Source organism: Tursiops truncatus, chromosome 6 (assembly GCF_011762595.2).
Source record: "Tursiops truncatus isolate mTurTru1 chromosome 6, mTurTru1.mat.Y, whole genome shotgun sequence".
In the NCBI taxonomy this organism is placed as follows: domain Eukaryota; kingdom Metazoa; phylum Chordata; class Mammalia; order Artiodactyla; family Delphinidae; genus Tursiops; species Tursiops truncatus.
The window spans coordinates 50,751,929-50,767,861 of record NC_047039.1 but is presented as its reverse complement, the minus strand read 5'-3'; the positions used below and the strand labels follow the sequence as shown (position 1 = coordinate 50,767,861).

Here is a 15,933-nt window from a genome sequence, read left to right as displayed (position 1 = left end):
GGTATAGTTTAAATATAATCACATCAAATCCATACATGCTAGAAATCTGAAATTTAGGTTTGTAGGAAAAGAGACATCTTTGGTTAGATTTTTTTGGGTATATGGTGAGACTTCCGATAGGAAAAATAAATTATGTCATGTATATGGCATACCTTTTTATACCAGTTAATGTTGCCTTTGAAATCAATTGTTTGTCATCTCCCCAGACAGAGGAAAGTAATGTTGGTTAGCAGCTGTTTTGGGAATGGACTGTGATATCAAACAAAAACCATCATCAATGTGAAATATAAATGTTGTACCTTACCCTTTCATTATGAGAATGGCAAAATATGTATTTTAAATACAATAAAGACTGATTGCAACAGGACAGTTGTAATCATACACTTCTTCATTTGCAGTTCTTTTGATTTTCGTGTCATATGGAAAGAAAGATGTCTGCAGAATTGGCCTACAACCACTGTAGATTTACTTTTGCTATATGGCTTTTTAATCTCCCTTCAGATGTAATAGTTAGTTATTTTGATTTAAGTCTCTGGAAATTTCTATATGTATAGTGATTTTAAAATTATCAATTACTTTTCAAGCTTGAAGTGAAAATTTAGGAAAGGCTAATTGATTATTGGGCTAATTCTCTTTTCTACGAAGTATGGGTGACAATGAATGGGTGATAAGGAAGAGACCCAGAGGGTACCTCTGAAGCTCTCAGGAAGGTGCAGCCCACCTGTCTTCAAGCCAGAGTTTGCAGGTTTATTTTTTTGGCCACTGTGGACTGTCCAGTGGCATTTTGCTGTCTTGGAGAATCTAAGAGTAGTATAGAAGGAGGGTCCAGGCTCTTTCATGGTACAGTAAAAATGACTGGGGTTACATCCAACCTCTTCAGCATAGTTTACTGTACATAGTCAAATAGTATAGCTATTCATATTTCTTAACCACATACGTTTGCAAGGTATGCACCAGTTATTCTAGAATAAAACCAAATTTTAACCTGCTGAATTGAATTTTAATACTAACTTCTGACACAATAATCAAATAAAAAGAACTTACTTTCATGTAGAAATTATTTTCTTGTACTTTAAAGAACTTAAACTAAACATGTTTGCTTTTAGGAAAAGTGATTACTTTTTGGATATTTGTTAATTTTTAACTTTGATGCATTAACATTCAACTTTTCAAATCCTAAAACTGTATTATACACAGCTGTTTACTGTATATTATTTTTAAAATCCCATTTGGGACTGATACTAGTATTTAATAAAGAAGGCTAGTCATTTTTTATTTAAAAGCATATACTGTTTTTTTCAAAGAAACAGAAGTTTTTTTAAAAAAATTACATTTAAATATATTTTATTTATGGCTGTTTTAAATATAGGCCAGAAGTTAACTTTTTATTAAGAAACTTTTTGGGGGCTTATTTCAGGTTATTTGGGGTTAAGAAAAGTAAGACAAAGAGAAAAACAAAATCATTACAACTTTTCACGAGGTACATTTTTTTTAATACACACACTTTTCTATTTAGTTGAATTCTGAACTACTTTTTGTATTTTAGAAAAAACATAACTATTGAACTTTAAAAAAAAATCACCATTTAAACCATTTAAAAAATGTACAGTTCAGTGGCTTTCAATGTATTTACAATGTTGTGCAACCATCACAACTATCTAACTCCGGAATATTTTTATCACCCCCAAAAGAAACCCAGTAGCCATTAAGCAGTCACTCCTATACCCCCTCATCCCATTCTGTGGGTTGTCTTTTTACTTTTTTGTTCGTGTCCTTTGATCAACAAAAGTTTTGAACTTTGATGAAGTCCAGTTTTTTCTTTTGTTGCTCATGTGTTTGGTGTCATATCTAAGAATGCATTGCCAAATCCAAGGTCATGAGGATTTTACCCTATGTTTTCTTCAAAGAGTTTTATAGTGTTAACTCTCATATCTAGGTCTTTTGTCCATATTGAGTTAATTTTTGTATGTGGTATGATGCAACTTCACTCTTTTCCATGGATATCCAGTTATCCCAGCACCATTTATTAAAAAGACTGTTCTTTCCCTCCATTCAGTAATCTTAGTAGCCTTAGTGAAAATCAGTTGACTATATCAATTGACAAATCAATTGATCATATGAAAATATAACTGATTTTTGGGTGTTGATCTTGTATACTGCAACTTTGCTGAATTTATTAGCTCTAATAACTTTTTTATGGATTCTTTAAGACTTTCTGTATATAAGATTGTGATATCTACAAATAAAAGATAGTTTTACCTCTTTCTAATTTGGATGCCCGCCCTCCTCCCTCCCTTCCTCCCTCTCTTCCTTTTCTTTCCCTCCCTCCCTCCCTTTATTCCTTTATTTCATCTCATTGCCTGACTAGAACTTCCAGTCCTAGCCGTATGATAATATGATGACAACAGACTTTCTTGTGTGTTGTTCCTAATCTTATGGGGAAAGCTTTTGGTCTTGCACCATTAAATGTTATAGACATCCTGTATCAGATTGAGGAAGTTCTTTCCTGTTTCTAGTATTTTGAAGTTTTCTTGTCATGAAAGGGTGTTGTTGGGTTTTGTCATATGCTGTTTCTGCATCAAATGAGATGATTTTTTAAAAAAAATCTTCATTCTGCTAATGTTGTGTACTGCATAGATTGACTTATATATGTTAAACCATCTTTGCATTTCTGGTATAAACACCACTTCATTGTGGAGTATAATCATTTGAATATGCTGCTAGATTTGGTTTGCTAGTATTTTTTCAGGATTTTTGTATCTATGATCATAAGAGATATTGGTCTGCAGTTTTCCTGTTATATCTTTGTCTGGCTTTGGTTTCAGAGTAATACTGGCCTCATAGAATGAATTTAGGAGTAGCCCCTCCACTTCAATTTTTTTGGGAGACTTTGAGAAAGATTGGTGTTAATTGTTTAAATTTTTGGTAGAATTTACCAGTAAAGCTGTCTTGTCCTGTGATTTTCTCTGCTGGAAACTTTTTGAATACTGATTCAATCTCTTTCCTTGTAATAAATCTATTTAGATTATCTGTTTCTTTTTGATTCAGCTTTGGTAGTTCATGTGTTTCTAGGAATTTATCTTTTTCATCTAGGTTATGTAATTTGTTGACATAAAGTTGTTCATTTTCTTAGAATTGTTTTATTTCTGTAAGGTCAGTAGTAAAATGTCCCCAATTTAATTCTAATTTTAGTAATTTATTAACCTTTTTTTCTTGGTGAGTCTAGTTAAGGTTTGTCAATTTTGTTGATCTTTTCAAGGTACCAAATTTGGTTTTCTTGATTTGCTCTATTATTTTTCTGTTCTCTATTGTGTTTATCTCTGTTCCGATCTTTATTATTTCCTTCCTTTTGTTTGCTTTGGGTTTAGTTTGATCCTCTTTTTCCAATTCCCTCAGATAGAAGGTTAGGTTATTGATTTGAGATCTTTGTTCTTTTTACATGTAGGCGTTTAAGCCATAAATTTCCATGTGAACACTGCTGTCACTGCTTCCCATAAGTTTTGGTATGTTGTGTTTTTGTTTTCATTTATCTCAAAGTATTTTCTAATTCCTCTGTGATTTCTTCTTTGACCTATTCATTGTTTAACAGTGTGTTGTTTAATTTCCAAAATATTTGGGCATTTTCCAGATATCTTTTTGCTATTTAGTTCTAAGGTAATTCTGTATGGTTTGAAATAGTTTATAAGTATTGTTTTATGTAGTTGTCTTTTAAATCATATAGAAAAAAAGAGGATTTACAAATCATAAATACATTAATACTGACTTTTATATTTATGTATTCAGTTTCCTTCACTGGTATTCTTGATTTCTTCTTGTGGATTTGAGTTACTGTCTAGTGTCCTTTCATTTCAGACCAAAGGACTCCCTTTAGCCTTTCTTCTAGGGCAGGACTAGTGGTAAAGAACTCCCTCAGCTTTTTATCTTGGAATGGCTTACTTTCTCCTTCATTTTGGAAGAATATTTTTGTTGGATATAGAATTTTAGATTGACAATTTTTTTTCCCCCAGCACTTTGAATATGTCAACTCCAAAATTTCTATTTGGTTCCTTTCTGTGCTTTTTATCTATTTATATTTCTCATCTGCAAGATGTTACTCTCGCGGTTTCCTTTGGTTCTTTGTACATGGTTTCCTTTAACTTTTGAAACACATTTGAAATAATTGATTTAAGGTGATTGTGTGATAATCTAGTATCTAAGCTTCCTCAGGAACAGTTCCTATTAATTTCTGTTTTTCTTATGTATGGGCCATACCTTCTTATTTCTTTGCATACTTCAAAATTTTTTGTTGAAAAGCAGATATTTTGAATATATAATGTGGTAACTCTGGAAATCAGATTCTCTCCCAACCCTAGTGTTTGTTGTTGCTGTTTACTCTAGTAGTTTTTGTTTTCTCAGTGACTTCCTGAACTGATTTCATAAGGTCTGTATTCTTGGTCATGTGTGGCCACTGAAACCTCTGTTCTGTTAACTTAGTGGTCTGTTAGTATTTCGATGGAGATTTCCTTAAATACCAAGATTCCGGTGATTTTTCTTGATTAAGATTTTACCTCGTTGCTGTAAACTTTCAGATAGTTTGCAGAGTTCTGAAAAAGTTGATTCTGATAAATTTTGCCAGTTTATTCATTGCTTTTATGTAGGGACTGGCTTTTGGAGTTCCTTACTCTGCCATTTTTCCTCACATCTCTCCCTAAAATTGTATACATTTATTTTCCTAATAATTTTACCAGAAGGCTTCTAATATTACTGATAATATATCCTCTCAGGAATTGAAATTTTTTAAAAATTAAGAGCCCTCCAAACATGCTTAATTATTTCTATTGTGAGGAAAACAGAGAAAGTACAATAATTATATCAAAATAATTTTCAGGACAGGGTAATGATTGGATGGATAGGATAATGTCTGGATTATTTAGGGTTAGGTATGAGAAAATTAAGTTATGTTAGTATTTATTTGATACTAACAGATGTCTTGTTTTACTGTAGCTGTGGGTGAAAGTAAGTCAATTTTGGTAAAGTTGGAATGTGGGGAAGAATCTGAATATTTTTTGTCGTCTTTTTAAAATTATTTTTCAATTAGCAGAATGGCTGGATTCTTGAGGCTTTTAGAGATTGCTTGAGTTTGGAAGGATTAAATTGTTTCCTATGTATGATCATAGCATACTATGAACTTTAAAATTACCTCTGAACATTTATGAGACGTGTCAGATGCCTTTTCAATAAGATGACTAAAAGATAAAACAGGAAGTCACAATCTTGAAACCTCGGAAGATTAGAATACCTGAATCTATAAATCCTGTAAACTTGTAAGGCTGAAGTGACACTAGACCAATGACTAGGAAGTTACAGGGGTTTTTGATGACACTCTTGGATTTGCTTGTACAATGAAGTCACTTAAAACCTCTAATCCAACATAAAACACGATATTTACTGTAAATAGTTAAGTCCTACAAATGCTTTTTGAATGTATATTATGGGCCAGAAACTGTACCAGCCTTTGGGGAAACAAACACGCACACAAACAACAACAACAACAACAACATTATATATGTGTATGTATGTAGGTAGGTAGGTAGGTACATATCTCATAGTCCTTTTCTTCAAGGTAGAGACACAGATAATTCCAGTATACTATGATAAATATGCATCCATAGATGCAGTTCCATATCCGTTTAGATAGGGTTATTCACCTGTGCGGCATGCTTAGAAAACCCAAGGTTGGCTGGAAATTTCTCAGAAGAAAATTAAAGCCTGGAAGGGGTTTGAAGTATGAGGAAAGACGGGAAAGGCATTCCAGCAGAGAGAGTAGCATGTGCAAGTGCATGGAAGCATGAATAGCCAAATAGCCTCAATTCAGTATTAAGTGCAAGGAGAGTGCTGAATGAGGCAGGTGGCAGCCAGGTCACGGAAGAACTTTTTTTTTTTGGCTGTTTTAAGAATCTTGGATCTTTATTATGGAGGAAGTGAGACTAAACTAGGGTTTAAGCTAAGGAGTGATGTAGTCAGATTTCCGTACTGAATTGGGGCTCTAGGGGGGCACATCTGCAGACTGGAAATACTGAGTAATGAAGGTGGTTTTTAAGAACTGTGATTCTGTAGGCTAGATGAGTGCTGGTGAAGGTTTGGACCAGGAGAGTGATGATTGGTGGTGTCAGAAGAAAGGATATGAAGCTCATTTAGTAAAATGGCACATGGAGATGTGAAAGGCAGGGGAGGATGACTCCCAAGATGGGCAGTGTGATTAACTGATGTTGGGAAAACAAAGAGAGGAGCAGGCTTTTTCTCGTTTTTTCTTTTTTTTTCTTTTGTTAGGGAGAAAAAGGGAGACAATGATGAGTTTTGTTTTGGAAATACTGAGTTTAAGGTAATATGGAGTGATCAGCAGGATATGCGAGTCAGGACCTCAGGGGAAAAGTCAGGGCTAAAGGTAAAGGTTTGAGATTGATTAACATAATTCTCTCTGGCAAAGAAAGAAGGTAGTATAGCAATTGACAGGAGAAACAAGACATTATAGATAAATGGGAGGCTAGGAAATATATTTTGAGAGATTAATTATGCCAGTAGAGTTTGAAGTCCTTGAGGGATGGAATTCTGTCTCCTAATTTTTATATCCTCAGCATCTACCACAGTGCCTGGTACGCAGTAGGCACTTAATGAATGTTTGTTGAATGAGTCAAACTTTTACCATCACCCAGTCTCTAAACATAACTAAAGCCACCTCTAGATTCCAGTGGAAGTCTTGCTGATACTGTCTTTAGTTTTTTGATTGCTAAAAATAGCATATGTATTTACTTTGCCTAATCAAGCTCTAGAGGAGAAAGCCTAGATTCAATTATAAGGATGTCCCTAAGAAAGAGAGATATGCTAACAACAAATTTATAGGTAATAGCTAGTTTAACTCCTATGAAGTAGAAAGATGGTTACTTCTATTGTTAGAGTGGATTCTGGAATAAATAGAGTCAAGTAGAATCTGACAGGTGAAGACTCTAAATAGGCAAATCTTTAAATGTGATTTTATAATCTTACCTTAAAAAATGGTTAATGACAATATTTGGTAATACATAGTTAACTTTGATTTTTAATTTTCAATGCATTTACAAGGAATACAAAGACCACAGAATAATTTTTATTTAATGAAACTGACAGTTATTTTAAAGCTGAAACAATGGTTATCTGCCTCTAATAACCCAGCTTTAAGTGACTTATTAATGACTCTCTGTTACTTATGATCTTTGAGCCCCTTTCCGTTCTCAGTTTCTTGATGCTGGTTCTGAAGATCAGCTGTGCAGGACATACAGGTGTTAGCACAGCTGGCTTGCTGATGACAGCTCTTCCATATAGCTGTCTTGTGTGTCATCATTCATATTGTTCAGTGTCATTCTGACCTAGCCAAGCTAAAAATGGTACTCCAGCTCAAGAGGGATTTAAAAACCTTGACAGACTAAAGATGAGACCACAGAATTTCATGTACGTGTGCTTACCAGTTTTTAGCTTAAACACATCTAAATAACTAATTTCAGTGTGCGTCTGTCTTTACCCTTTGAAATAATTTACCCTAGGAAAGAAAATATCTTTGTGTGGAGAACTGTAGCAATTCATAAATACTTTTCTCTATTCTTGAATATGGGTTTTGTGTTTGTTTAAATAACTCAAGGTCACAGTAATCTATTTATGAGGTGCATTCTATGGTATATAACCTACACCACAAATTTATCATGCTGTCTAGTGCCTTTATAAGATGTCCATGATTAAATCACCCTATTTTTCCAGCTTGATAATTTCATTTGAGGGTTCAGTTTTTCACATCCTTAATTGGGATGTAGCCAGCTTGATAATTTGATTCAAAAGATCAGTTTTTTACTTCCATAATTGGGATGGAACTATAATGTGTGGGGTGTTTGTGGTAGTGGTGGATTTTGCCCTTTTTTCTGGTGACAGCAGCAGGCCGTCATTGGAGAGTTCTGGCTCTGCTCCAGAGTTGTAGGTTAAATTAAATAACCTGCCAGCAAAATAAGGCTAGTTTCTCACTTCCTTCTTTTCAAGTGAGGGGTTTCCGTGCCTGCTGCAGCACCAGTGGAACGCCTGCTCCTGCTGCGAGTGCCAAGGTCTCCTTCCTGCAGGTGTGGAGCACAGCTGGAACTGCTGCACAAATCTTGGAACCTCATAGTTTGGGGGTCTTCTCTGTGAGATTATGGCCATTGTATAAGGACGATTGCTGCACAGATACTTGTCTCCCAGTATGATAATTGTGTGTGTGTGTGTGTGTGTGTGTGTGAGAGAGAGAGAGAGAGAGAGAGAGAGAACAGGGGAGACGGGTTGGGGAGAAAAAACATGAATGAATGAAAATGCCCACAGATCCAATGAAACTACTGAGGAAAATAAGGATGTTTCAATAATAGTCTCCACTGCTTATCACAAAACTACTTATGTGACACACATTTTTGCTAGCTTGCCAGACAAGGGACAAAGGAAAGGAAAAATAAGATAGTGCTGCTTTTTAGGTAGGGAAATGGAAGGAGTACCAACATCTTGAGCCATTTCCTCATCTATTAACTGTTAATTGTGGATATTTAGAGGCATTATTATTTGTTGCTAGGAGCACTGGACACAGTATCCTCATATTAGGGATGGCAGTAGCTCTTTCACAAGGTGAATGACAGAATGAAGTGAGGTAGTGTGGTGAGTACTCTGAAAAGTATGAAGTACTTTTGGAAGTGCTAGTGGTATTGTTACTAATAAGAATAGTACTGTACTCTATCCATTTCATGAATTAATTAGTTAACGAAAAGGTAAAAGAGGGTAATATCCATTTAGTTGTAACTGTCCATTTGTGAATGTCATTTGCATTGCATTGACATGCTTTAATCCCTGCTTCTGTCACTGGGCACATACCAGGGTGCTGGAACTGTCTAAATATCTTTTTGTTATCCTCTCTTTCCTACTGCCTTATAGAATTTGCAAGTTTGGAATGATGTTCTTATTTGATCACATGCTTACTAAGAACCTCTGTATGCATAGGGTTTTTTCTGCTGCTAGTGTTATTGCAGAGTATATAGTTAACTCTGGCGGATTCCCTTCTCTCTGTATTTATAAAAGGCTCTCCAGTATGCCTATACTACTTGTTTAGCCAAATTTTCTGTTGTTTAGGTATTAGAGTGGTGATCAGTCATTGGGCCAGGAAAGTTAGACCCAGTCAAGTTGTATACTGGACTATGTAAAACTTGAAAGAAGGAGCGAGAGGTATTTGTGAGATGGCACCCTGTGTTAGTGATACAAGGTTTACTCACTAGAAATTGTTCATGCATTCTCTGATGAGATGTGGTCATTTAAAAAAAATCTATAGATGGTGAAAAATATAGTCTTTCCTTCTATACCTCTGAGGCAGGGGATGGCCGACATTTTCTGTAAAGGGCCAGATAGTAAATATTTTAGGCTTTGTGGACCATATGGTCTCTGTCTCAACTATTCAACTCTATCCTCATAGCAGGAAAGCAGCCAAAGACAATAGCTAAGTGAGTGGGTGTGGCTGTGTTCCAATAAAACTTTATTTACAACAACAGGCGGTGGTCTGGATTTGGTCCCTGGGCTGTAGTGTGCCAACTGCACTCTGCACTCTAGTGCACAGGGTGAAAAATAATGCCTAGGCTGCTCTAGTGTATAAGGTGAAAAATAGAATAAAGAAAGAAGGGAAAGCAATTAGGAATCAATGGAAGTGGAAGGAAGTACAGAGGAGGAAGTAGGACAAAGGAAGGCAGGGAATGGAGGCATAGTAAAACCTGAACACAGGATGATAAAAGTGGAAGTTACAGGAAATATTGTTGGGATCTGTATATGACGGAAATCTCTCTGGTTAAAAAGGTTTATTTTGAAGTATTGGGGGCCGTAATAGATTGGAATTAATAAAGTTTTAGGCAGGTCAGGAGTATGATATAAAAGTCCGATTATCAGTTGCTTTTCCCAGGCATTCAAGATTCAGACATTGTGTACATCTTCTTACACGTGTTCTCAAATGTATCTGAGTTTTTACCAAAACCCTTACTGCTTCATCCTGGGTATCCTATTGGTAAAAACACAACTAGTACCATATTTCATGAATTTTTAAAAAATTAATTGGAACATTGGGTGCATAGGGCTTTATAACTGTGCATGATAAAAGATGCAGGTTCATATTTTGAGAGTTGAGCAGTTTTTCTAAAAATGACTAGTTTAATTTCATAGTTGATGTATCTAGCAGAAATAGTTTTTTGTGTTTTGGTAGCAGTACAGAAGATTAGGAAAGATTGGTGGCTTGTGAGAAAACGCTAATCAGAGGAATAGGAACAGTACAGTATGGATCTGAAGAATCACTTAAACCTGGAACTGGATTGTTACAATAAAATAAATATTTCATAATGATGTTTTGGCTTCTTAAAAAGTTTCTTTTTTTTTTTTTTGCTATATGCCTCTGTTTTTCTTGTTTATTATGGCATTATCTTTGAGAAATATCTGCTTTCTGAAAGTATGTAATACAAAAGGGAGAAAGTAAACTGCTCTTTCTAAAAATCAAAAATTTAGGGTGGAGTAATATAGTATGCTTTTCTTTATCAAAATATTATGAAATTGTACAGTTTTTATAGAATGTTATAAAAATGTATACAATTTTACAGTTGAGATTTATATTGTAGAATTCTTTGACAAATTTTATTATATGTTAAAATGAACTGTTAGCCATTTTAAAGTAGAAAAATATTATATATATATATTTATTGCTCACATATATAAATAAATCAGAGTAAAAAGGGTATAGCATCTGAATGATAGGATGAATAATGATGTACTGTAGCAGAATTAAATGTTGGCTTTTGAAATTATAATTTCAGATTAATTTGAAATTATAATTTAATCCATAGACAGGTGATGATGGTTGTTCTAATCCTAAATTCACACTAAAATCTTTATTTTTAAAAGGTGAACCTACTTTTCCCTAGGAAGAGTAGGAAGAAATATAATTTTATTGTTCTAATATTGTTACTTCAAAATTTTTTTGACAGTAAAGAAATTTACTTTAAATTCTCACTTTTGAAAGACCATTTTTTATCCAGTGGGCAGCATTTCCTAAAGAAATCCCACTTATCTCCTTTCTGCTCTTAGTCACTTTGTTCTCAGCCTGCTGTTCTATTTTTCTTATGAACTAATTTAATGAAATAAGGTGAGAGTCTTTTTACTTACTGTTCTGTGTTGAATCTCTTCCCTCTTTATCCTTGTTCACACACTGATATTGAGACTTGCCTTTTGCATTCTTTCTGAACAGTCTCCCCTTTTCGCCCTTTCTTTTTCCTGTTCCCTGTCACCTTTCCTTGCTGCTCTTTGCTGCATCGTTATATTTTCACTTGTCCTAGTGTCACTGTTTTGTATTCTTTCAACATGACGCTTTCACTCCCCTTTTCCATTAAAATAAAAGAATTCTTGGTCAATCCTTTATCAAGACTTAAAAAAATCCTTTTCCTTGAAATATGTGGAGACTATTTTAGATGCCTATTTTCAAAGTTTTGATTTAATTTCAAAGTGGGAAGAAACTCTTAAATTTTAGTAGAAATATTTGTGAGATTATATCATGGGGCACTGCCAACATTCAACAGATAATTTATAATTTAATGATAGTTTAACACATGCATGTTATTCAAATAATGTTATAATTATGATGCCCATCATTAGGTTTAGCAATACAACTGCATTTTGAGTTTTTTCCCTATCTAATACAAATACAAAGAATTATTTCATTTGGCAAATTAAATAATGTTGTAGTGAAAATGTTAATTTGACAATAAATCACAGTTTTAAATGCCAGATGCCCCGGCTTAATGTTGTTCAGAAAGTTTATTTAGAGAATATAAAATGTGGCTTAGTGTTCCTGTATGTCAGGCTTCACAGATGAAGTATGGTGCCTGATATTAATCAGGTTAAAGGACCTCCAGTGCTTGGAGTGTGTTGTGGATTATACCTACATTGCTCATAGCCTCCCCCCTGCCCCCCCTTGCCCATATTAGCAATCTGCTTTTGTACTTTGACATCCAGGATTTCCCTAGTGAATTTTGTCACAGAAAAAAGAGAATCATCAATATCGCAGTTAAACTTGACTTTCAAAGCTAATAGTATCTCATTTGGGGGCTCAAATTTAATAAATTTTCTTTGATTCTGGGTGAGTTTTTAAACATCAAACAATGAATTGGCCAGGGTGCAGTAAAATATTTAGATCTATTGACTGTTGTTCAGAATGGTAGAAGGCAAAACACTAGTGGTTTGATGTTGATAAATTCTCAGTACCTTAATCCACATTAATGTTTTCTTTTATCTGAGTGCACATTGGTGACAAAAAAAAAAAAAAAAAAAGGCAAGAGAAGGTGTCCATACATATAAGATATAAAACCTAAATCATATTTCACAAATGTCTTTGCTTTATTTTGTTAAGTGAGTTAAAAGCATTCTCATCTTAACTGAAGCCTGGAGAATGTTTGTTACAGATAAATATACATTCTGAATTAGGACTCCGGCGTGAATATCATACTCACACTGTTATAGAAATTGCATTATAGTGTATGTTTTACAGCATACACTTTGACATTCACTTATTGACAGAAATTCTTCAGCTCAACTTGAGAGTATAAGGATTTTTATAACTTAGATTAGCACGAACGATGAAAGATGTCATCACGTATTTGCGCATGTTTGCTGATTTAAGGAAACCCTATGTAGTATGATAGTTCATTCATAAAGTAAGAAATAATTCAAACAGTTTTACAAGCTGGAATAGAAAAATGAAGGTTTGGATTTCTATCATATATTATTGCCAAGTTACATATGAAATTGCTCAGGTAAAACTAGAGATATAAATACATTTATTTGAGCAATGATAGTTCTCCCCATTCTTGATCTTTGCTACCTCATAAAAACTCATTTTGTCCTGTGGTTTTAAGCTAATTGTATACTATTTATCAAATATATGGTGTCAAAAAGATAATTTTTTAAAACCTATTCAGGTATAAGGAAAGTTAGGAAATATGTATACATATGAAAACTGCTATCATTAAACTGTGTGATTTGAAGATGAGAGATCACTGGTCTTAAAAGAAAACTAAACTGTGGAATTTTTGAGGCTTTTACTAAGTTTGGAAATTAAAAATGAAAATACCTGTTTCTGAGCATTTTCTTCTGTTTATATTATATAGTGAGTATTTCTCATTTGTCCAGAAGGTGGCAGTGTAATATCAACTGCATGTGATGCAGAGGCTAGCTAGAGAATTGGTGTTTCTCCAATTCACTGTTATCTGTGATGTGTTTGTATTGTTACCTTACTGAATACTTAAAATATAGTACAAACACTACTAATTTTATCCATTATCTTATTTAGAAGTTGTGTGACCAAGTTGGTTTATATGTATTTAATCATTAAGCCTCAAGTTTAATTTAGAGTAAAGAGGGCAAGCAGACCTCTTGCTGGTATATTTTTAAGCCTCCTTGTGTGTTGAGCATATTTGTTTTTATTCTAGAGTACATATTGAAGTTTTCTTTTCAAAGACTAGTACCTAATAACTATCTTGTTTAATATATATCAGTTAATACCAGTTAAATTAAACATGTTATTAAGAAAGTGAGAATAAATAGGAGATTGCTGTTTATTTTTGATTTTGTAGATGTTTTTTCCTTTCCTTTTTCTTCTGAGGGTGGAACAGTGAAAAAATAATTCAAAACCTCTTGATCAGAAGAGCTCCAGCGACTCTCCTTCCCTCCCTCATTTCAAGTAGGAGGATGCTTTTTCTTCTTAACATTCTCCCCCAGTACTCTGAATTAGAGATTTATTTGCAACGAAAAATCAATTAGTCCTAAATTTATTCATGGATTTCAGGTCCAGCGATCAATGCAAGTCCACTCAGTGGGCTCAAGGGGACCCAGTTCATCCCAGTTAATGTGTCTGAAGGGGAATTACCATTGATGCTATTTTTTTCCCTTTAGGTCAGAGATCAGATCTCGCTGTCACGGACTGCGGCAAGTAGGAATGACTTCACCCTGCAGCTACCCAGACTGCACCTGGAGACCTTTGCAATGGAGGGGCTCAAGGGCGGGCCAGAGGTTGTAGCGTGCCAGGTTAGAGTCTAAATTACATTGTTTGCTACCGAGACACGTAGAAAAAGAAATTGCACTAACTGCGGAGAATGGAAGCCTCAAAGTATTGTGACTAACTTGAAGAAGATGCAAATAATTTTTCCTCATTTTTCTTCCGTCATGTAACACTATAGTTCACAAATAATTGTGTTTTTTTCTTTAAAGCCTAGAACTAGCCAATTAAATAATCCAGAAAAGTTTTTTATTTTTTACCAAGGAAAAACGTGCGGTTTATAGCTAAGTACAGTATTAAAAGAACATACTTTTTGGGCAGCAGAGGACAATAAGACGCTAGGCTGTTATCTCTTTAAGCTAGTCTGAATTTGTAGCTCTTATTGTTTTACAATAAATCACTTTAGATAAAATTATCAGGCGAGATATTTGATATTTTTCAGCGTTAATTCCAAAGTATATCCAACATTTCTCAGGTGGCAATTTAATTTCAGCAAATCTAGAACCTAGCTGCACTTTGCATTGAAAAGTATCTTATACTTCAGTGTTTAGTTTTAATGAACTTTGTTATATGTGTCAGCTAGGTTATTTCATTTATAAAACTCAAAGCACCCAATCATAAAACCTCAAGTAACTTTAGAATAAACTTAATAAAGATATTTATTTTCAAAAACATATTTATTTTCAGATGCTGCAGCTAGCTTTCTATTCTAGGTTACTATTAGGTTATTGTGATCATTTTTCTCCTTAGGGTTAAAAATATTTTTTAATCAGACAAAACAAAATTTAGTATGTATTTTATTCTCCCTTTAATGCCCAATTTCTTTATTAGAAAAATCTATCGACATTATGTGAACTATAGGGCGCCTGGTAATTCAAAAGAGGTTGTCCTTGTTCAATAGCACCCTAGATTTTTCAATGTATTTAAGAGAAATATCTCTTAAAACTCAGTCCCTTTCACATTTTGAGGTTTAAGATAAACTTCTTTCATTCTTCAGTTTATGACCCTGTAAAATTTTAACTTCGTACAAAATTAATGTCAGTCCAAGTGGGGCTATGTTAATTTTTTTCTACATGCTCCATACCCTAATTTAATTTGTTATTAGTACTCAAATTAATGCTCAACAAAGAAAAAATGCTTGTTGTTTCTTTCATTAGATTGTCCACCAATATATCTAAAACATATGTAATTGTAAAACGAAGCACGAGGCATTTTTATTTTCATTTATAGGCTAGAATACTGTACCATTATTTAGTACAAGATTAAGATGTACATTTAAAATTTGATTATATTTAAGTACAATATGATTTGAGATTTTTCTAGTGGTTGTAAAGTAATCCTTTGCTTGGTTATCTTAATTCGGAATCTCACAGGGCTTAGTACTTGTCATAATTCACAAATAAAGACTTCCCCCAAACTCTAGATTGTGATGATTTGGAAAGAGACTGCTTCTTAGGAATGCCATTTTTTGAGGCAAAGCATGAACTCTATAGAGTTCTGACATCTGTGCATAACAAGAAGGAAATGGATGGGCTTGTATTTTAAACTACTATCTTTTCCAAGTTCTAATAAAAATAGTTATGTGGGTTGCCAGATACCTAAACACTTGGGTAAATTTTGTATTGACGTGCTGTAACATGCATTGTAGTTTAGTAATATATGTTTTGGTTTAGTATCCTGTGCAGAGAAGAGCACATATTTGAGCCCTAATAGTGTTTCTCACACACACACACACACACACACACACACGGACACAATTGGTGATATGGAGTACTTTGAGAAGAAAGGCACTGTATTAATTGAAGACCTTAATTATAACAATAACTATAATTATAATAATAATT

General features: G+C 34.0%; 1 protein-coding gene across 5 annotated transcripts in view; it reads left to right on the top strand.

Annotated features, from left to right (window-relative positions):
* Nucleotides 1–15,933, top strand: part of CCDC171 (coiled-coil domain containing 171) — a 361,756-nt gene that overhangs the window by 259,837 nt on the left and 85,986 nt on the right. For 4 of the 5 annotated variants that reach the window (XM_073806109.1, XM_033858077.2, XM_073806108.1 and 1 more), the window contains one exon: nt 13,987–14,118. The exons of the other annotated variant lie outside the window; for it this stretch is intronic. In XM_073806109.1, the coding sequence (XP_073662210.1) occupies nt 13,987–14,118 (132 nt within the window). The remainder of the gene's footprint in view (nt 1–13,986; nt 14,119–15,933) is intronic. 5 annotated transcript variants of the gene reach the window in all.